At 38.0% G+C, this 24,320-nt stretch overlaps 1 protein-coding gene across 1 annotated transcript in view; it reads right to left on the bottom strand.

Moving 5' to 3' along the window:
• The window catches only part of C10H12orf42 (chromosome 10 C12orf42 homolog), a 185,942-nt gene that overhangs the window by 80,832 nt on the left and 80,790 nt on the right, over positions 1-24,320 (bottom strand). Inside the window, exon 3 of the mRNA XM_026454604.2 lies at positions 18,298-18,366. Coding sequence (XP_026310389.1) covers positions 18,298-18,366 — 69 coding nt within the window. The remainder of the gene's footprint in view (positions 1-18,297; positions 18,367-24,320) is intronic.

Genomic DNA, 24,320 nt, shown 5'->3' on the forward strand with positions numbered 1-24,320 from the left:
TTTTGCCAGAGAATAAATCTTTGTCCCAACTCTGCAGGGTGAGCCAACAGGAAATAGAACTCTGCATCCAGCCCCTCACCAGGCCCCTGTTCTAAGCCCTGTGTGCACTCCCTGATTTAGAAGATATGGAGAACCTTCAGGATCCAGGTTTTTCTGGGGGGTAGCATGAATTGACTCACTTCTCCTCATCAGGCCCCTGTGTAGACTGAAGTTGGGAGTCACTTCATTCTGTTAACTCAGTTATCACTTTTTAATCAACTTTACAGCTTTCCAAAAATTGTTGAAATTCCTCACCTAGTATAGTCTTCTCTCTTTGTCTTTGTGTGTGAATGCATTTTGTTTTAAAGCAGGGCATTTCAATCTTTCAAAATCATGTGACATTAAAAATGGATAATAGTTGTAGGGAATGCTGGGGCAAATGGAAGAAGCTACTCAAAGCCAGGGGGAACTAGCCTAAGCTGACCTGGCTACTCCAGCTCCTACATGATCACCAAAAGGGCTCAATAAATTTGTATTTCTGCCCACATGCAGCCTATTTGCAGCATACCATTTAGAGGCTCTGTTTCACCACAAATTTTACAGAGTTTAGGGAAAGGGATATGAATAAGTGTGGCCAGTCTACCATGTTTGACCAGATACCCTCATTGCTCACTCGCCTACACTGTCTAGGTTTGGATGATTTTTTTTTTTTTTTTTCCTGTGGCTATCCATCTTGTGGTCCTGGAGTATCCATCCAGCTTCTTCAAAAGGCATCCTCCCAATTCTTTTTACCAGGATAACCATAGGCACCAACTTGTCTCTATGATTATTTTCCCTGAAAGTAGTAACTGCCATGCTTCTTACCTCACTATCCCCATCCAAGACAAATCCTGGACCCCATGAAGAATCACTTAAGCTGCAGGTACCTGGACCTCAGACACATTCAGCCTGGTCTCTAGTCACTGGAGAGAGAGGGGATTCTACCTCAGCCAATAAAACAGAATTGTGATAAAGACAAAGGGAATAATCTAAAAGTAGTTAACACACAGCTTGTTGGAGCATTATAACATATGCTCTAGATTATGGGATTTAGAATTCATACCTGAGTTGGAATCCTGCCCCTACCATCTACTGGCTATGTGATCCCAGGAAAATTACTTCGCCTCCCTAAGCTTCAATAGCTTGATCTGGAAAACGAGATTTAAGAGTAACAATTGTTGCTGTGAATGTTTAAGTGGAAAAGCAACCACAGAAATGGAAAGCAAATGAATCAAAAGAAATTATCAATGAAAATTGAAAGGGAAAAGATAATGCTTGTAAATGAAGAAAAGATACGGTGTTAAAAAAATTAAACAGTGAATAAAAAAGGTCAAGGCTACAGTTTACACACACACACATAGACACTTAGGTCCCTACCATCCACAGAGAAGAAGGAGATACATAGCTATATAGATATAAATATACACAAAAATCACAATTCTCGATATCATCTGAGGTTTTATATGTGATCATGGTTCTAGAAATTAGCTTTCTGAAGTTGTCTTCCAGGGGAAGCACAAAGTTACTATCTCCACTTAGTTATTAATTATCCACCCAAATGGGATCAGGCATCCTCACCTATTGTTAGCTTTCTTTTTACAAGACCATAAATAAAAATACAACTGATGTCCCATCTCATTATTTGCCTCCCTAAGACACAAGCCCACACATTATTTTATGCTGCAAAAAGAGCTCAGTGTGAATATTTGAGAATGATACATTGAAGATGTATATGGATACACAGACCATTACATGCTTCTAACTATGTGTCCTAAGGTGTCAAAGGAAAAAAAAAATACTAACTTGGGAGAAAATATAAAATTGATCAACATCTCCTTGACAGCTATTGATAGATATATTACTAGACCTAAAGATGTTCCTTCTCAAGAAAACGTAAATTCAAGTTCCTTCCAGGTTCTCTGTAGTGATGGAGTTTGGATCATGCTTGGACAAAGGAATCATAATTCAATTATCCAATGATTTATTACAATACACTTTGCCTACACTGGATATTTGGATGTGTAAACATCAGAGTATTACCCTCCCTTCCATCCCAGGCTTCGCATTTCAGATTTCATTAGCCAATAAAGCCAGGTTTATTTATAATAAAGTTAAGCCCTTCAAACCACTGACCATGGAAACCAGATTTTGAAATAATTCAGATTTGTGTTTCTGTTCTTTCTAATTAAGGGTAATATCGGGAAGCACAGACAGTGGGTAGCATTGTTCGAGCACCATGGATTTAAGCAAGAAAATCTGATTATCAGCTCATGTCAGAAGCCAAGCGATAATGCAGCTTAGCATTCGTTTGGGCTTTTTCTTTGGCCAAAAGATAATTACCGTTAGTGAGGCCTTACGTAAGTGTATCTAATATCTAAGGCCCTAAAATTTATGAATAGCAAAAGCACACAATAGGCAAAGAAGAATTACTGTATTTATTATTTCTATGGCTTGTTCCACCATGATAATTTCATTATTTAGCAAAGTTGAACCTCTAAAATCAAAGTATAATTTCTTAAAGGACAAGAAGTTAAATATGCTGGCAAGGTTTTGGGCCTGATTTCCTTCGGCGAAAGTTATTTCTAAGAAATAAGAAGTAGACAAGCCAGAATTTTCATAGAAAATTTACTAAAGGGGACTCAAAGTTACCTATTGAGGTCACTGCACAAGCAGATGTTAAGCTTCTGTAGTGAGATTTTTCTTTTCTTTTCTTTTGTAAACTGTTATTTCTCAGTCTTATGCTGCAGGAAAAATCTGAAATTTGAAAAGCACTTCTTGGCCAAAGCAGGATGGTGTCAGAGTGCTCACTGCTGAATACAAGTAATGTCAGTATGTATCACAAAGAATAAATGCTGGAAACCCAGAGTGGGGAAATTATTTAAACAAGGAGTTAGAATTTTGTTGTATAAAACCAAATCTAATTACGAGGATGAATAAAATCAAGTTGTAAAATTTGCAAGGTAAGTTGGCTGAGATTCTCCAAACCATAAAGAAGTAAATGTTTTTGAAAGAGAAAAATAGCATTATTGTCCTTAAGTATATTTTTTTATTCAAAAGTACATTTTATTTTCTTGCTTATTATATACTAACAGCAAATAACATGTTATTGAGTACCTGCTACAGACCAGGCATTGTTCTAAACACTTTAGACATTTTTAACTCATCAAATCCTCACAATAACCTTAAGCAATCAGTACTTTATTATCCCCATCCTACAGATGTGGAAAACAAGTGACAGAGAGGTTAAATAACTTGTCCATCTGGCTCCCATCACTCCAAATTGTATATATAGGGTACCTGATTTTACTCATCTTCATAATTTGAGTTCGTTCTGTCTCTCAAACTTCTAACCTCTAGTACAAATAATGTTTCCCCTCTGGGTTCTCAGAAAACTTATTCTGTGTGATATGTCTCAACCTGCTTGTATTACAGCAATATTCATTCTGACATCATCCTGAAGCAAAAGGAAATGTATTAGGACTCATCAGAGTAGTTACACTGCTGGTTCAGGCACTAACACCTCCCCAACCTTGAGCAAATCACTAAACTGAATACCAGTCAAACAGGAACAATGTTCCCTTCCCTGCCTACTTCTCATGGTTCTTGAGACAGTATGGAGAATCCAAAAGATCTCTGAGAAGTATGGAATGCTCTGTAGAGCTGAGCACATTGACAGGACAATGAAATTGCCAAAGGATGAAAGCACAGGGTGAAGGCATCCCAAGCAAAGCTCTCAGAATCGGTAACTAGTACACTTCCCACCTTTCCCTACTCTTCTCTTGAGCTCTTACTTGTAGCCGAGGTTTATTTGAGGGAGGGGAAAGAAAGAGGAAAATATTGTTGATGATGACAACAACAACAATAATAAATAGGTGTACTCATCAGCACTGAGAAGCAATGTGTGCAGTGAACCAAAGCACAGACGTTGGAGCTAGACTGCCCAGATTGGATCCTGGATCTGGCACTTGGGCAAACTGCTTTATCTTTCTCTGCCTCAGTCTCCTCGTCTGTACAGTGAAGACAATAATAGTCTCTACTTGATTGGATAGTTATGACAATTAAATGACAATATTCATAGAGAATTTAGAGTAGCCTGACAGAATCACCACTAAATATACACAATTGAGAGCTGTGAGTAGCAGGTGCCGCCAATCCATTGGTTATTGTATTAGCAAACTAAAAGATGGAATCATGGCTTTTTTTGTTCTATTTTCTATCCTCATCAAAAATTAGTAATTCTCTTTCTACTTTGGCCAAATGACTAGAACAGAAAATCGTGCTTCACAATTTCTGTGGCTGATTTCATCTACTTCCCATTGCTTTCATAGTTTAGTAACAAAATGTCCACTTCAGTATTGTAGAACCATGTTAGATTATTAGGACTTTGGAGATTCATGGAGATTATGTTTATAAAGATGCTAAGGCAACAGTAGCAGAGGACTAAAGAGTCAAGTCAGTAGCAGACACAAAGCGGAAAAAAAATGGAGCACATGAGCAGTGTATTTCCTGCCCCAAAACCCCTGGCCTTAACCCATATGCTTTTGCTTTGACCCTAATGAGATCTACTAAGGAAGAAGACCAAATATAGTAGAAATAGACCTAAGACTCCATGGCACTGAGCTAGATGTTTAAATCAACTCACCAAAAGCTTGCTACAATCCATGAAATAAAGAGTACAGTGCCTATTTCATGGGTGCAGAAATTATGGCTGAGAGTAGGTGGCTAAACTTGCCAAAGGACAGTTACTCATTCCCCTGCTTCTTCCTACCTCTCTCTCTCTTCCATCCCAAAAAGCTGTCTCTTCAAAATTCAATCCATTCTAGTTCTAGTCTTTCCCCTCTTTCCTCTTGCCTTTCCTATGCGTTTATCTTTTCCCTTAGTCACTGAAGTTCACTCCAAAATCACTAGCCTTTCTAGAGCTCTTTTGCTTCTTCTCTATACCCATCACTGATTAACCCAACAAACCAACCTGACATGGCTGGCCCAAGGAGCAAAGGCACTTTGCTCTTCAAAGACCAGTCAAGATCCGGAGAGGTCAAGATCAGGAATATGCACCTGTACACTGTCCTTGTCACAATATGATACTTACCGCCTATGCCATGTTTCTTGTATTTATAAATTTGTTCCTCAGGATATAGCATTCTGACTCCTTTTTTTTTTTTTTTTTTTTAAGATGGAGTCTTGCTCTGTTGCCAGGCTGGAGTGCATTGGTGCAATCTCGGCTCACTGCAATTCTCTTGCCTCAGCCACTCAAGTAGCTGAGATTACAGGTGCCCACCACCATGCTTGGCTAATTGTTTTGTATTTTTAGTAGAGACGGGATTTCACCATGTTGGTCAGGCTGGTCTTGAACTCCTAACCTCAGGTGATCCACCTGTTTTGGCCTCCCAGAGTGCTGGGATTATAGGCGTGAGCCACTGTGCCTGGCCTCATTGTTTTAAAAGAATGTCCTTTTTAAAAAGGGCATAGTATTCTATAATATTAAGAATGCATTGAACCAATCCCCAGCTGTTAAATATATAGGTTGCTTCTGGTTTATTACTATGATAAAGAATGCTGCAATTAATAAATTTTGTACATGTATATCTTTACATGTGAGAGAGTATAAATGCACTCTTGGCAAACATTGATTTGTGTTTCTCTGGCTCACCATCATATAATAACAACTAATACACATTTTTGAAAATCAATGAATGAGCAAATAACGGGGAGTGTGGCAATAAACCCCAGCCAACATAAATGACATAGTAGTTCAGCCTGCTCAGTTCAAACTGCTAAGTATAGAAGTTTGCCTGTACTTAACCACTCTTGAATTCAACTTTCCTCGCCTATAAAATAACAAAGTATTTTGAAAAACTGTTGAAAGGACTAAAATGAGATAATATCAATAAGGTGCCTAGTCTAGAGCAATGTAAGCTATCATGATTGGGCTAAAATCACTTATCCATGTAAATTGTTTAAATAAGCAGAGCCTAGGTGCTCTGATCATATCATGGACAAGGAAAATCACCCGAAGTGTGTGAGAGCCACAAAGCAGAAAGAACTATCTCAAACCCAGAGCAGTGGTTACAGGGATGTAGTGGGTAGATTTTCATGACTCCATCATTTTGAATGGTATTCATAGCACTATTCAAAGTGTTGTTATTTGTCTTGATCTTCCAATGACAACTTCAAAAATTAATTTTACAGGTACATGATTTCTTCTCTAAAAACTGTAACAGCAGCTATGTAAGCACTGAGGAATTTATACGTCATCGTAAGCAAAAGGTATTTATTAAATGACCGCTTACATGCTAAATGACATTCAAAAAAGAAAAGGGGGGTGTTCCTGACCCTAGGAGAAACAAAAAGGCACCTAAATATAGTGAAAAGAACACTGGAGCCACCTAGATCTGAGTTTAAAGCCCAGCATTCATTCAACACAATTCAAGTGGTTTGTATACCAGGCACTACATTAAGTGGTGGGTGACAGTCTACCACACTGTCACTTAAAAGATATTTAACCTTATCAAGTGATTTAGCTTATCTTTGTCTAGGGTGAAGTATCAGCTTCACAATCTTTTTGTAAAGGTAACACGTGTAAAATACACAGCAGTATTAAGTAAATGATGGTTTTTCCCACTCCTTCTTGACTAAGGGCTAACCATTCAAGACAGGCACAAACATTAAAACATTAACATGCATACATCAAAGAAAGCATGAACCAATCAGAGACTAAAGAGCAGAATAGTTACATCCAATCAAGTGAAGGAATTACACATTTATCCCAGAGCTAGAACATGCACAGAACCTAGCACACAACAGGTATTCAAAGATGTCTATTGACTGGATATAGTAAATCAAGAATTCAAACAATTCGAGCCTCAGGGTTAACAGGAGGCAATGTAACACACTGGGAAGAGTTCAGACATAAAAATTAGGAGATCCAGGTTCGTGTCTAAGGAGTCTGAACCACCAGCCAAATTTTCTTGAGCGAATCATGCAAACCACAGTCTTCTGTAGACTCAGTCTTCTCATCTGGGAAGCTAGAGGGTTGGGGTACATCTTTCCTAAGTACCAATAATTTCAGGTAACGATGCTTGTCAAAGCCTCCACTTTGTATTTCATTTGCTCCGTCTGAAATTGAACTGCATACGGTTTGTTCCAAAACCCAGAGATGGTTTGAAACCCCCAAACTGGTGGACTTGATCAATACATCCACGTTTCATTTTTTTTTACCCTAAAATATAGTGTATGGACTAGTAAAGAAACGCTGCTGCTGAAAAAAGAAATATCCCATTTTAAAATCTAAAGACTAAAAATTAACCAGCCACTTCATGTTTTTAGCAAACATACTTACCATTGTGTGGGGTTTTATTGTCCCCTTGGTGAATAGAAATCTTTAAAAATGTATACGCCTGGAACTGAATACCATGTCAAATCTATTGGCACTGCATGTTTAAACACCTGCGTCTCATCACCAGCCCTTCATAATATTGTTAAACAATAATTATACTTATGATGAGTAATGAATCCAGATATGGTCTTCCTTGAGGTGTACTTATTCTTGTGTTAAAAGTAACCCATTAGTAGCATATGAAAGCTTCTCAGGTAAAACAGATTCATAAATACATCCATATAATACTCAGTAAAGTTTTTAAATGGTAATAAATTGCAATGATATCCTCTTCTTTATTGGAGAATCTCACCTTATTTTTCTGCGAATGATCCATTTTTGTTTACCGCAATTCTAACTTTCACTTGCCTAATCAGATTTAAATCTTAAAAGTAAGAATCTTACTTTGAAATTTGACCCAAGTTTAATTTTGATTTTTTTTCATACTTTTAAGGAGAATGGTAACTTGAGACAAAGGCTAAACTTGCCATGGAAGCTACCCTCACACTTTGCTTAAAATCAACCTTTGCTGATGGATTTAAAGAGAACCTCAAAGAAAATTATTCACCTACGTCCCAACCAGAAAGACTATAGCACGCTGATCACTGTGATCAAAAAGGGTCAACTTCATTAAAAAGAGTCACAAGTATAAACAACATTGGTCAAAGGAAATAATAGTAACAGCTAGCATGCCTGGCAGTACGATTCTAGGCATTTTACATCTAACTCACTTGATTCCCACAACAACCTTATTAGGTTCGTGCTATTATTACCACATAGGCAGATGAGAAAGCTGAGTTGCAGAAAGGTAAGACATTTCTCACAAAATCCCAGGATATAAATTGGCAAAGCCAGGGTTTGAACTCAGGCTGTCTGACCCCAGGGTCTCTCTGCATAATCACTATCCTCAACCAATTATTCCGTGTGTGTTTGTCACACACTCATGCAGTAGCCACCTGAAAGCAGGTACCAGCAGCCTCAGCATCACATTTGCAGGTGATGTGGCAGAGAAATTCCATCCAGTGTGGGGCTGCATGCTGAAAACAAGGGGAAGACAGGTGGGAGATATGGTACAAAGGTGGGAGCTTCCAGAGAAAATAGAGTGAAGACACTCTGTTTCTCAAATTACTCTCTTATAAAACATCTTAAAATGTCTTTCAGTATAAAGGCTATATTTTGCATATAGCCACAAAACGGAAGTCCATCCGTGGCTCTTCTTCTCTACTCCTCCTGATGATCTTGCAAAGCATTCACTGTTATTTTTATTTAATTCCTTTTTTGGTCAATCAACCAGAATCGGTTTCTGTGTTGGTCCGTTCTTGCATTGCTATAAAGAAATAGCTGAGACTGGGTAGTTTTTAAGAAATGAGGTTTAACTGGCTCGCAGGGGTGTGCAGGTGTGTGTGTGTATATATATATGTATATATACACATACACACCACATTATATTTATCCATTCATCTATTGATGGCACTGGGTTTTGTTTTGTTTTTTTAGCCATTTTGAATAACGCTGCTATGAACATTGATATACAAGCATCTGTTTCTCTGTTTTCAATTATTTAGGAATAAAATTGTTGAATTATATGGTAATTCTATGTTTTACTTTCTGAGGAACCACCAAACTGTATTTACAATGGCTATACTATTTTACATTCCCACCAGCAATGCATGAGTTTCAATTTCTGCACATTTTTGCCAAAACATATCATTTTTCATGTTTTAAATAACAACCATTATGATGGGTATAAAGTGATACCTCATTGTGGTTTTTATTTACATTTCTCTAATGGTGTTGAACATGTTTTCATGTGTTTATTGGCCATTTGCACATCTTCCTTGGAGAAATTTCTATTCCAGTCCTTTGCCCATTTGTTAATTGGGTTGGTATTTTGTTGCTGATAACTTTTAATTCTTCATATATTCTGGATATTAACCATACATATCATATATACTAATCATACTCAATTATACATATAAAATAGTATATACGATGTGTGTGTGTATGTGTGTATATATGTGTTTTCTCCCATTTCTGTGGGTTGTCTGATCACTCTCTTGATAATGGCCTTTGACGCACAAAAAACATTTAATTTTGATGAGGTCCAATGTGCCTATTTTTTCTTCTGTTACCTATGCTTTTGTGTCATATTTAAGAGACCATTACCAAATCTAAGGTCATGAATATTTTGCCTTGTTTTCTCCTGACTTTTATAGCTTTAGCTCTTACATGTCTGTCTTTGATCCATATTGAGTTATTTTTTAAATATGGTATAAGGTATGTGCTCAATTTCATACTTTTGCATGTGAATATCTAGTTTTCCCACAACAATTTGTTGAAAAAACTCCACTGTTATTTTTATTTAATTCCTTTTTTGGTCAATCAACCAGAATCAATTTCTGTGTTGGTCCATTCTTGCATTGCTATAAAGAAATAGCTGAGACTGGGTAGTTTATAAGAAAAGAGGTTTAATTGGCTCACAGGGGTGGGCAGGCTGTACAGGATACATGGCACCAGCATCTGCTCAGCTACTGGTGAGGGCTTCTGAGCTTACAGTCATAATGGAAGGGGAAGAGGGAGCAAGCATCTCACATGGTAGAAGTGGGAGCAAGCATCTCACATGGTAGAAGTGGGAGCAAGAGGGAGAAAAAGTAGGGGTGGGGAAGTGCCACACTTTACAACAATCAGATCTCGCAAGAATGCACTATCACAAGAAGAGTACCAAGCCATGAGGGATCCATCCCCATAACCCAAACACCTCCCACCAGTCCCCAACTCCAACATTGGGGATTATATCTCAACATGAGATTTGGAGGAGACAGCCAAACTATACTAGCTTCTGTTGCTTGCAAATAAGACTCTTATATGGCAAATATCAACAATGGCACATGCTTCCATTCCCTTACCTTGCTTTTTCTCTATAGTATCACTATCACTATCTGGATCATCTGTGTATTGTCTGATTCCCACACTGGAACGAAAACTCCATGAGGTTAGGGGTTTTTGTTCACTGCTATATGCCTAAATTAATGCCTAGTATATATTGCACTTAATACAATTTATTGAATGAATGAAACACCTAATTATTATTAATTTAACCCAGACAACAATACACATCTGTTAGAAATCAAAACCTATGGTGTTTATTCACAACTCTGTGCCATGAGTTCACCTCCGAAAAGCAACTCTTTCTAGCTTTATGCTCTATGACTCTAGGCAGAGCAAATTCCTGGAAATCAGAGAAATCCCTAGGGGAACCTCCCCCAGGTTTGCTGATATGATCCTCATACCATTTCCACAGGACATTGACTTGCAAGCTATCCTCCGGGCCAATTGTTAGTAGTTTTGCCAAAGTGAATGGACACTTTTTCTTTCAGGTGTTCATACTGGATATTAGAAAAAGCAAATATTTCTAAAATCTTTCCATGCTCATACATAAATGCCCAAAGAAGCACCTAGTTGAATATAAAAGGTATCTCCAGACCATCTCAGAAACAGCAGGAGTTAATCCCAGCTAAAGTCAGAAAGGAGATTGAGAATGAGTTCAGCGCCATGTCATGCTGAGATGAAGACACTCTATTTCTCAAATTACTCTCTTATAAAACATCTTAAAATGCCTTTCGGTACAAATCTAACTCACACCTGCTGAGAAAATGATGCTCTTTTCTAGGCCACAGGTTGTCTGTCCTGCCCTATGTTTACCTGACTTTTTAGAGACCTCGGGTCACGCATGGCCTAGATGCATTCTGGCTTGTTCTTTAAAAGGTCCCCTTTAACACTTGCTGTGGGAAAGATGCAGTCCAAGGTTACTAACCTGTTTACGACCAACTCTCCTGTGTCTCCTCCATGCTAAGCCATACAAACCTTGGTTTGTACACTACATAATTTTAAAATACATGTTTAACATAGGATCACTGATTTGGTTATGTGTTTGAAACACAAAACCATTGAACATACTTTTCAGAAAGCAATTTATTTTTTCCACAAATACTAATAATTGTTTCCCAATGGTTCTATCAAGAAGGGTTCCTGCAGAGCAGCAGAACGCAAGCACTGGAGGGGTGGCTTTAGTGGGCAGCTCATTGGGAAGCACAGATGGGGTCCCCTTTCCACTCCTATTCCCCAAGGAGAGGCCTGATAACTGAGGCTGACTCCAAATTGTGGCAGAGAAATTCCATCTAGTGTGGGGCTGCATGCTGAGAACAAGGGGAAGACAGGTGGGAGATATGATACCAAGGTGGGAGCTTCCGGAGAAAAGCAAGGTCATTCCAGGAACAGCAACTAAACATAGCAATAGAAAAGCAGGAACAGAGGCTTACCAGAGTACCTCTAGTACCTGCAAAGTGCTCACTCACTCATTTATTCATTTATTCAATAAATATCAAGTGAACATCTACAATGTACCGCCATCCTGCTGGGAGCTAAGGATACCACAAAAAGTAAGACAGACTAGTACATGCCCTAAAGGAGCTTACGTTCTATCATTCAGCAGGTCCTGAATAAATATTTGTTGAACTGATCAATTGAAGAAAATGATTGAGCCAACACACTTCCTTTTTTCTAATATGATATCTTCCTCTGCCACATTACAAAGTAAAAAGAATGATGATCTCAAATAAATTTTCAAGAAGTTGGTCACAATATTTGAAATTTAATAAGAAGACTAGTAGAAATGTGGCTTTAGACCCATTATCCTTACAATGTGTATAATGTTTCTTGACATATTCATTAAAAATAGTATGAAAGCATCTGATTAGACATGAAAGGATAATCATTTATAATGGATCTCTTTTATGTTTAAATTCAACGGGACATCCCACCGAATAAGTGAGATATAAAGTACTATTTTACACCATATACCATATACATTAACATATACATATAACATAATAGTTATAAAATAGTACTCCAGTTATAACACATTCATAAGAATACACACTCTATATATGCTATTCATAACAATATATACTATAAATGCATTATATATTATACATAGTATGTAGATATACATTACATATTGTATAGTGTTTATATATTGTTATGGTACAACATAGTTATATATATAAAACATAGTTACAACATAATATATATACTATATATAATATACATATATCAACTATTATGTTATAACTTTTGTTATATTATACAGTTATAACATAATAGTTGATATGGTTTGGCTCTGTGTCTCCACCCAAATTTCAACTCGAATTGTAATCAGGGGAGGGACCTGGTGGGAGGTGACTGGATCGTGGGGGTCTTTTCCCCCATGCTGTTCTCATGATAGTGAGGGAGTTCTCACAAGATCTGATGGTTTAAAAGTGGCAGTTTCCCTTGCACTGTCTCTCCTGACACCTTGTAAAGAGGTACTTGCTCCTTCTTCACCTTTCACCATGATTGTAAGTTTCCCGAGGTCTCCCCAGCCATGCAGAACTGTCAGTCAATTAAGCCTTTTTTGTTTATAAACTACCCAGTCTCACAAGTCTCAGGTAGTATCTTTACAGCAGTGTGGAAGCAGACTAATACTAACATAAATACATTATAACATACCTTCTAACATTTTTAATGAATGGAGTAGTACATATCTATCTAAATATATGTATATGAGATATGGGCACTAAATGTTTTATCATTGCTAGATTTTTGCAATTAAAATTTGGACACCATTATTTTAGATCCTTGGTCATTAGTTGGCGAGTTGCTTAGGAGAGTACCAACCCCAGATGTACTGGTTCTGAGTACAACCACACCAGATCTACTCGTTCTGAGGCAAGTGGGGCTCAGGACCTGAAAGAAGGTGCATTGTTAGTAGACAAAACAGTAAATGCAAAGAACCTAGGAGGGAAGCGTGCTTGGAGGACTGAGCAGAGAAAGGGGCTGGAGAGTAAAATATAAGTGAAGAGACCAGTAGGGTAGTGGGGTCCAGATTATGTAGAGTCTTGGAACCATGGTAAAGACTTTGGATTTTATCGTGAGTAAAATCGAAGCCCATTGGAAGTTTGTGAGCAGAAGAATATGATTTGTTTATATTTTTGGAAACATTACTACGTTCTTCAATCTGGCTTTGACCCGGAATATATTTTTACCACCATCTTTCTGATCTGTGTGTCTGCATCTCAAATGGCTCCAAACTGGGAGGGAAAAGCAAAGGTGTATAACTTTACCTTCTAAGTGACAGTATCTGTCATACCAAATATGTAAGTAATTCTATAACTTGATACTTTCAATCACCATCAGATTATTGAGATTTATCCTTGACGGTCTGTACAGATTCAATTTATTCCTTTAAACTAGTTGCAACAGACCATTGCATAAATTAGGCCACAATGTATTTATCTACTCTACTGTTAATGAACACGTGCTTTTTAATTTTCCATTACAAATTAATGCATCAGAAAACAGTCCTCTATGTCAGGGGTTCCCAAGCCCCAGACCATTAGGAACCAGAAGGCACAACAGGCGGTGAGTGGCAGGCTGGGAGCAAGTGTTATCACCTGATCTCTGCCTCCTGTAAGATCAGTGGTGGCACAAGATTATCACGGGAGCTCGAACCCTATTGTGAACTGTGAGGGATCTAGGTTGCATGCTCCTTATGAGAATCTAACTAATGTCTGATGATCTTCTAAGGTGAACAGTTTCATCCAGACACCAGCTCCTCCAAACCCCTCCTGATCCGTGGAAAAAATGATCTTCCACATAACGCAAAAAGGTTGGGGACTGCTGGTCTACGTGTCTTCATTGAGTACAAAGTCTCTAATTTCACACCTTGATGGAAATTGTTGAGTCAAATGTGTTTTCATTCCAGAATGATGAATACTAGAGGCTGGGAGGCATATCACGGTGGGAGCAAGGATGAAGAAAGATTAGCTAATGGGTACAAACATGCATTTAGATAGAAGGAATACATTTTAATGTTCAATACCAGAGTATGGTGACTATCGGTAACAACAATGTATTATATATTTCAAAATAGCCAGAAGAAAGGACCTGAAATGATCCCAACACATAGAAATGATAAATACTCAAGGTGGCTGACACCCCATACACCCTGATTTGATCATTATACAGTCAGTGCATTAAACTGAATATCACATATGTACCCCATAAATATGTACAAATATTTGTATCAAAAATAAAATAAAAGGTGTTTACATTCTACAACTGTTTTAGATCATGAAAATTCTCTCTAAAGTGATTCTGCAGCAGCTTTTGTGAGACTCTCCATTTCTCTATACCCTTGTCAACATGTTTTATCATCTGACTTTTTCATTTGTGTCAACTTACAAGTATGAAATCATCTTTCATTACAGTTTTTATCTGCATTTCCCTTGACACTAGTAAGCTAAAACTTTTATTTATACTTTTATTGGATATTCAGGTTTCCTCTTCGTGAATTGTCAATTCATATCCTTTGCTCATTTTTCTACCCAGTTAACTATCTTTCTCTTACAAATCGGTGGGAATTCTATGTAAATTATAGAAATAAATTACTTGTTAGTATTTGCTCTCCAAATATTTGTTGTTAACTTGTAACCTGTCTTTATTTTTGTTATAAAGCTTAGTAAAGGAGACTTTTTAATCTATAATGTTGTAAAATTTATCAATATATCCTGAAAGTTTATGATATGTATACCTTGAGAAATCTCTTTATGCCCCTCAGGTCTTAAAATATATTTTGCATGTTCTCTAAAAGTTACTGTTTTCTTAAACCTGCCCAAAGTTTACTTTTCTATTTAGTGTGAATAGATATATAATATTACCTTTTTTTTCTGTAGGAATAGTCAGTTGTCCTTACCCCATTTACTGAATAGTCTTTCCTTTCCCCATCAGTATCTAATATCCTTTCTTTTGTATATCAGATTTATATATTCTGTTCAGTTCCACAGGCCCACCCTTGAGCACATAGCATGCTGTTTAATTACTAAAGCTTTATAAAAAGTCTTGATATCTGGTAAAGCAAGTTTCCATATTTTGTTCTTCTTCATAATTGAAAGATCAAGTTATGATCTTTCATTTAACTTGTGGGATCAGTCTTCTTTTAACTTCACCAAAAAGACTAAGATGGACATCTCATTCACATACATACTATCTCTTCATTTATTTGGGCACCCTCTTTTGTATCCTTAAATAATATTTTATACTTTTCTCCATATATGTCTTATAATTTTTTAAATTGATTCAAAGTAATTCATAGTTTTGGTTTTAATAATTTATATATTTTAATAATTTTGAGATAATTTTAGAATTTCCAGGTAGATAATAAATATTATCTTTTCCCCCCAGTTCTTATACATTTTCCCTATATTTTATTGCTTTGAACCCTGAGGACATTTTTGAACAGACATAATAATAGTAGTCGTTTTTCTTTATGTTAATGAAAATGCTTCTAAAGGCTATTAAGGCTATTTTTGTTGTTGTTGTTTGTTTGTTTGAGACATTCTTATTCCGTCACCCAGGCTGGAGTGAAATGGTGCAATCTTGGCTCACTGCCACCTCCACCTCCCAGGTTCAAGTAGAATTACTATATGATCCAGCAAACTCAAAAAAAAAGAAAAAACAAAAAGAAGGAAGGAGAAGGAGAAGAAGGAGAAGAAGGAGAAGGAAGGAGAAGAAGGAGAAGAAGGAGAAGGAAGGAGAAGAAAGGAGAAGAAAGGAGAAGGAAGGAGAAGGAAGGAGGAGAAAGGAGGAGAAGGAGAAGGAAGGAGGAGAAGAACAAGGAAGGAGGAGAAGGAGAGGGAGAAGGAGAAGGAGAGGAAGAGGCAGAGGGAGAGGAAGAAGAAGAAGAGAAGAAGAGAGAAGAAAAGAGAAGAGAGAAGAGAGAAGAAGAAGAAGAAGAAAGGCTTTCCGTGACCACCTTACCCTAGCAAAAGCAGCACCCTCCTCCCACCCCAAAAGACACTCAACCTCATTACCTCCAATCTACAGTTTTCATAACAAAGCAGTTCTCTGGAATTACCTGAATTATTTATCTGATAATTTCCCATTATTTATGTTCTTCACTATTGATAGTCTCCTAAAAAGCAAAGACTTTTTTCTTTACTGTTGCTTTTAGTATCTGACTATTGCTAGGTGGTCAGTAAATACAATATATAAGGTATAATACTGGAACACATGTACACAGCCACAGACACAGAGGCACACAAAGACACACACACACATACACAATACAGGTTATCTGACATATATGATGGTATGTTATACATAGTATATGTTTCATATACATGTGCTATACAACATCTGATGTACAGTGCATAATATACAATGTATAATATATAATAAAGTATATAGCAGTCAATATACAGTATATACTATATGCAACAACATAATATGAAAGTATTTTAAAGATATACATCTTAAAATTCTTTAGTCCTACTTCTATAATTCCTCCAAAGCCACAAAAACACAGAGAGGAAGAGAGAGAGAAGAAAGAGAGAGGAAGAGATGATGCAATTTGAAAGAGGATCTAGCTGATGCCAAGTCCTGCTCTACATAGGACTGCACTCGCTTCCCCGTTCTAACTTAAGCTGTCAGAGGAAAGGAGTGGCACCAAGGGGGCACTGGTCTGTGAGTTCCAGAGGTATCATCTTGCTGCGGTATGAGCTAAATGCCAACTCTCATTGTCACCTGCACTACTCCTTGATGAGAGAATGGATCTGTGGTCCCTTTTCATGAAGTGTTGTCTTCTAAGAGCCTTGACATACTAGTTGTGGCACAGTAGAAATAAAGGGACTTTACTGGGGCCTGTTTCCTTTCCAACACAGTCCATTCTGGGAGTCACGGAATCCTTCAGTTGCACAGATCCTTGAAGTCCAAATGGACATATAACTAATGAAACAGCATATTGCAGGTGCCTTACTTAGATATATTCCTCTGCTTTAGTGCAAAGTAAGAACAGGGAGAAAACTAGGTCATGTTTTTCAACTACTTCATATTTTTCATGTTTTCTACTATTATTGGCCTTTTCCATTAATCTTAAAATGTGATTTTCTACATCTTTGATTTCTACTCTTGAATTGTATTTCCAGTCACCATATGCTACTTTTCTGCAAGCTGTAATTTAAGCCAATACTGCTGACAAATTTTGAAAACGGGAGTCCACAGAAGAGAAAACTATCTCCTCCTCATGTGTTTGGGATGTTGTGATTTCATCAGTGTTGCTGGACTGTGTGTTCCTTTTTAGAGGAAGTTGCAATTCCCTTCATGGTAAATGGGAAGGAAATGAAGGTGATTAAAGCCCTTAGGATGTAAATTTCAGTGTTGGCTGAAAGGTTCTTTTTATCCCAATCCTGCTTTTGTAAACAAAGCTCCGGTGGGACTGAATCTGGAAAGCTACCACAGCTCCATGACAACTGGACTAGCCAGCCATGGTGACCATCTCCATGTTCACATCATGGTCATTTATAGCCATGCATATGCACATCGTAGGGACAAACATTCACTTTGGCTCTCACCAAGAAAAAGAGCATTAGCAACCAATTAGTAGAAGATGGTACAGGAGAGAGACACTACTAACAGGTCAACTTTTTGCCTAGTGAACTCAGCTGTAAATTTTTATGGATGATGGTAAGATAAAATTATCGCCCTAGTTTCTGTATGTTGGTCACATAAATGCACTGAAAAGACCCCTAATGTACTATGATTTCTATTCTTGGACATCAGTGGATGATACAGGTTTTTCTAGGTGTACATATCTGTGTGTAAAGAAGAAGGAGGTAGCGTGACTCTCAGAGATCCAAGGTTTTCTAGGAAATGTCTTTTAACATACTTCTTATTTTAAAATGTAAAAAATCCTTTACTAGTCATAAAGTCAAAAATACAAAGGAACAAATCTGCTTACACGTAAAACAACTGAAGCCAAAAGGTCGGCACTATGGAGCAGCCCTGCACATAACACTCCACTGACTCACCTTTTCATGGGGTGTGCTTCTATCCCACAGGGTGGCACTGCTCACAATGGGAATGTAGCAAGGGGATTTCTGAAACATTAGAAACAAGGCATTTAGTATCACTTCAGTAATTCTTAGAAAGAAACATTTCCATTCCTGTGATGGTTTCTAGGCAGATCAGAAGCTAATTCTTTCAAACAATGGCTGTTCATTCACTGAGCACCCGATATTGCCCACAGCACTGTCCCAGGTGCTTTGGGAACAATGGTGAGCCCAAAACACAGTTCCCATCCTCAAGAGTCCTGAGGAAGCCACGGGTAGTAACAAAATAATCACACAAATAAATGTAAAATTTTAACTCTGATACATGTGATGAAAGAGAGGGACGAAGTATTTTTAAAATATGGTGATATATTGGGATGAAATAGAATTAAACATTTACACCCTTTGCCATGTGACTTTGCTGTACCTCCCACAGCCTGAAGCCCATCCCAGCTGAGCCCAGTGCAGCCATAGTTAACTCACAGGTTCATGAACATAAGTAAGAAATGAATGTTTCTTATTGAAATGAACATAAGTAAGAAATGAATGTTTCTTGTTGCACATAGATTATGTAGACTTGGGTGAGGGCTAGAGACAGAAACTGAGACAAAAATGGAAGAAGAAACAAGAGCTTCTCTGAGATTAAAGTACCATGATAGAAGGATGGTAAGAAGAGAAGTAGAAGGGGGCCCAAGGGTAAAGAAATAGGTAAAATTACTAGAACTTGGAGTAAATAATTGGGGAGGGTAATAGATTTTGCAGCACTGAAGCTGACTAGTGAGTGCTACCACTGTGATGCATTTGTACTGCTGTCAAAGACAGGCAGGGTGCATGGGCCCCCCGATATGCCCTCCCATGAGATCAAGAAAATGTGTCTTCTACCTAGTATCCCTGACATCAATTCTGTGCTGGGCACATGGTAAGCATCCAGTCAATGCACTGAAAGAATGCAGGGGCACTCTCCTGTCATCCCAAAAGGAATGTGGTGTCACAGAGTGTGGAGCCAGAAGGAATTCTAAATCGCCAACATTTGCACTTGATAGATGAGGAAACTGCTCAAGATCACACAACCATGTAGTGACAAGCCAGGGCTCAAATTTCAGCATCTAGACTTTGTATTCTACCCATCGTCTTCTGTTGGGTTATCAGCACACATGCATAGCCTTCGAACCTCAGCTGCCGGTTTGATTGGAAAAGCAACCCCATGTCTGCAGGGAGGGGAAGGAATTTCATTTACAAAGCAAGAATCACCGGGGGAAATCAGGCCCATCCCCATGATGTGCATTTCAGTTCTCCTCCTCCATGGACTTCCTGCCAGTCACTCAAACCGTGTACATTCACATATGTGGTATCTTCCAAGTAGGCAACCTTTGCCCAGGGCAATCAGCATGAAGCACTGAATGCTGTCCCAAACCACCCTGCTCTGATCCATTTTTCATTTCAGTGGAGATTTCTTAGTGCCACTCCTCAGAGCTATGCAAGTTGTGGATGGCACAGCAGGGTGGCATCATTCACAGAGACTGTGATGCAAAAACAGTACCTCTTAGGGTAGTTCAGTGTACCACCTGACCATCTATACAATGCAGTCCTGAGATTTCTGTTGTCCAAACAACAAGACTTTATGGTAGCCAATAGCCTAAGGAAATCATGTGCATTCTGATTGCCTTGGTTTTTTAATTTTTTTATAAAGCATTATTGAGATAAAGTTTATGTACAAATAGCTGCATATATTGGACATATCTGCAGGAAGAAAGAACAATTAAGGAATGAGAGTACCTTAGAAACCTTTACCTTGAACTTTTAAGCAAGATGAGGAGTCCAGAAAGAAACAGACTAGGAGTACAGGTAGAATTTCCTGGTAAACAAAAAAGCTATTGTAATCAACAAGGCAAAAATAAATAAATAAAAAGCTTGAAAGAATAAAGTAGCTGGGATATTCATTGCCAGTCATTAACCTGATTTTCTAATGAATATGGCATTAGGCATTCATTAACAATCATTTGTGTTTATGTTGAACAGTGGATGTATAATGAAGGTTGGTAAATGAAAGCAAAATTAAACCAGGGAATTCTGGACACTTATAAAGCAATTAACTTGTTTGGCAGTAATTACACATTGAAAGCTAAATCAAGTGCATTTAGAAAGCCACAAGAGTCGCCACATAAACCAGAGGTGCTTTGCTCTAAAATAATAGAAAGCCTCTCTTTCTTTCCAAATGAAAGAGAAAGGCAAAAGTATGGTATAAATGACAAACAAGGCTCAGGTCTAATGAAAAGAAATACGGTTACAGCCCATATGTTAGAGAAGAGGCAAGTTATGAAAAAATAGGACAGCTCAGCTAATTAAAGGAGGAAAAAAAAGCCTTTTGTAACAACAATGATGTGAAAACAGGTGGTATGTGCTAGAGAGTTGCGGTTTTTGTTCTGTTCACGCTCATAGGCATGCACACACATGCAAGCGCACACACACACATCTATACACTTGAACCACCTAATAAGTGCGTGAAGAGTAAAAACTGAATCCACCATCAGGTCCTTGGAAGGCCACAATATCTCAGTAGCAGGTCTTTGTCACTGACGATTTTGTAACATGATTCTCCAGATGAGTGTTTGACCATAGCCTTTTATTCAACCTAGCGCATGGCATTAGAGATCAGTCATTGAACACTCTCTGGGACTCTGTTATTTAAAAAGGAGGAGGGAATAAGGTACTATGGAAGATACAAAGGCGAGACCCAGGGAGAAACCATGAATGAACTGGTGATAAAGCAAAAGCAGTAAACGTAAAATTTCATGCATCCACAAGATTCATCAACAGAAATGTTAGTATAAAAATGCATTTAAAATCCAATGAAGCTTTCGGATAAGGAATGAATTTTCTCAGAATTTTCAACCCTGCAATATACTAGCCAAGAAATGCTACAGAAGTGCTGTTTTTGTGTATCTGTGTGTGTGGAGGGGCATGTTCCAATGGGATGATAAGGCTGGAGAAGGGAGTCTTCAGATGAGCCCAAAGGTCTGAGCAAAGAGATAAAAGTTTTTCAAACTGGAGTCTTGATCATGCTCCTCAAAAAGATCTGAAGATTCATGACCTCTTTCTGTCTGACAAATACCTTCACAAATAGAGAATTGTAGCCTCTCGAGGGTTAGTAACCAAAAGAAAAGTTCCCAGGGGGATCTCTAAAGGGCAGCTGGCTTTGTGGAAACATTTGCAAAAAGCTTGGGTGTCAACTATGCTGAAAGCAAATACTTGCTTTGCCTCTAAGATTGGAACAGAAACCAGGAGATAGCTTTTGAAATCCTTGCTTCAGTCATTAAACTGCTACCAAATAAAAAAACGTGTTTGCCTTGATGTGGGATAGTGCATTTCTTTCTAAAGAAATTGTCTCTATTTAAAATGATAATCATCTTCTATCCAAGCAGAGGATCAAGACATTAAGATGAAATACCTGTTTCTCACTTATTGAACTCGTTTTAAATATTTAGGTTGTCTACTTAGTTCTAATCTAATGTGGATTGTTTCACTTGCAGTTAACTTGGTTAGAAAATTAGTGCCTGATTTTGGCCAAGATCTCATCGATATACCAATGTTCTATTTCATTCTCTTTGCAACAGATCCAATGCCATTCCCTGAGACTTCATAGGCAAAGTCATTTAAATATCAATAAATTCAGGGAATACATTATTCTTAAAGGCACCTACTACTAATCCAGGGCTTCTCACATTTTACTGTACATCCAAATCACCTGAGGAGTAGCTAAAATGCAGATTCTAATTCAGGAGGTCTAGAGGAGGGCCTGAGATTTTGATTTTATAGCAAACTCCCAGGTGATGTTGGTTCTGGAATAGCAAGGTACTGATCTACTGATCTTTGTAGATAGCTGCTTTCAAGAGGTTATATGGTCAAGACAAGACATAACTGAAGCATGGAAAGAGATCAGTTCTTCTCCAAGAAGAGACCTGGATAGTGCAATGGATCAGAAATTAAGCAATAGAGGAATATCCATTAGAGATGAAACATACAAGGAAGGGGTCTGGTCACCACTGCTTCTAATCATCTATGTTTCCCAACTGCCATGGCTTTGCCAACACTTTTCTCTCCACTTGTCCAGATGTTGAGATTAAGACAATTCAGCTTATCAAATAGTTATTGGTTTGCCATGTACTATGTTCAGTACCAAGGATACAAAAATAAATGAAGCATAATCTCCATAATGCTCCCCTGGTGCAATTACAGCATAGCAGGATAAAGACTGTGAAAATGGATGCATAAGGTACCAGGGGAGCTCATCTACCAGACCTGAGGAGAAGATTTAGACAAATGTGAAGAATCAGTAAACACTTTTTGGAAGAGAGGTCAGCTGAGCCAGATGTTGAAGAAAGAGCAAAAAGAAAAAAAAAAAATCCAGTTGAAAAAGAATAAGTAAAAGTAATGTTAATAGAGGGTCAGCATGGGGAAAGTGTAGACTGAGAGAACATTCTGACTCTGCTATGAGCTGCTGCCAGGTCAAATAGTAGATGTGCCCTGTAATAACTCTGTTTATCCTCCACCAAAGGACATTGAGAGCCAACAATTTTTATCCTTATTTTGTAGATGAAAAATCTGAAGCCCACAGAACTCAATGACAGCCAAGGCAATATCACTGAGTAAGTGGTTGGAGTTGCGATTCCAAGGTGAGCCTTTCTGGTCATAAAGTCTGCAGGCTCTTCACAGTGTTCAGGTGTCTCCCATCAGGATGACTGCAGAGTAGGAGGGCATGAGACAGCCAAGGGATTGAAAAAAAGAGATTGGCATTGTATTTTTACATAATGATTTTAATCTTTATTTTTCTTCCTTCAACTAGTATTTTGTTTAAATACACAGAAAAATACAGTAGACCTTTGACCAACACATGGGTTTGAACTGTGCAGGTCTACTAATACAGTGATTTTCTCCCATATTTGCCACCCCTGAGACAGAAAGTGAACCCCTCCTCTTCTTCTCAGCCTACTCATTGTAAAGACAATGAAGATGAAGACTTTCATGATGGTTCACTGCTACTTAACAAATAGTAAATACATTTTCTCTTCATTATGATTTTCTTAATAACATCTTTTCTCTATCTTACTTTGAGAATACAGTATACAATACGTATAACATACAAAAATATGTGTGTTAATTGTTTCTGTTATTGGTAAAGCTTCCTGTCAACAGTAGGCTATTAATAGTTAAGTTTTGGGGGAGTCAAAAGTTGTGCATGGATTTCTTATTGCACAAGGGCAACTGCACCCCAACCCTCATGCTGTTCAAAGGTCAACTACAATTCATCCCAATCCCATAGTGATTTAAGATTTTAACAGCCTTGAGGAAGGCCTCCTGTTGACAAAGAATTTTGTACCCTTTAGACAAATGAGGTTTCATTCTTGCTCACATGCTTTAAAAGGTTGAGGTTTTGAAAAATAAGATCAGACAGTAAAGGCTGAGACTGGACCAAGGGAATTGCGGACAAAGCCACAGCTAGCCCTATGGAGCCTTCAGGCAAAGCACAAAATAATTATTATCATCATCACAGTAACAATGGCACGCCCCTCTTGGCAGATAAAGCCCCATGGTAGGACTTAGTCTAGCCATTAAATGCACCAAAATTTTAGCCTCTTCCTATCCCCTTGGCTTGGAGTCTTGTGTAAGGCATACCATCAAAACTTACACGGTGGTCCTGACTGTGGGCACCTTCCCCTGGAGTACATAGTATATAGTGAATATAGAAACTAGATTCTGGAGAGTGACGTGGAAATATAGGCTGTGGGTATAGTAAACACAATTTTTAGGAATTTAACCATGCATGAGAAACAAGAGATGGAGCAGCAGCCAGATAGGGCAACAGGGTCAAGTGTTGACTTTTTCTCCCCCTAAATAATTAGAGAGATCTGGGAAAGCTTAGAAACAGAGGAAGAGGATGTGGAGGTGAGGAAGTAGGCTTAACACATACAATAGTCAACTTTAAATTCAAAAGCATCAGCTCT

The sequence above is a fragment of the Piliocolobus tephrosceles genome, chromosome 10 (assembly GCF_002776525.5).
Source record: "Piliocolobus tephrosceles isolate RC106 chromosome 10, ASM277652v3, whole genome shotgun sequence".
Classification (NCBI taxonomy): Eukaryota; Metazoa; Chordata; class Mammalia; order Primates; family Cercopithecidae; genus Piliocolobus; species Piliocolobus tephrosceles.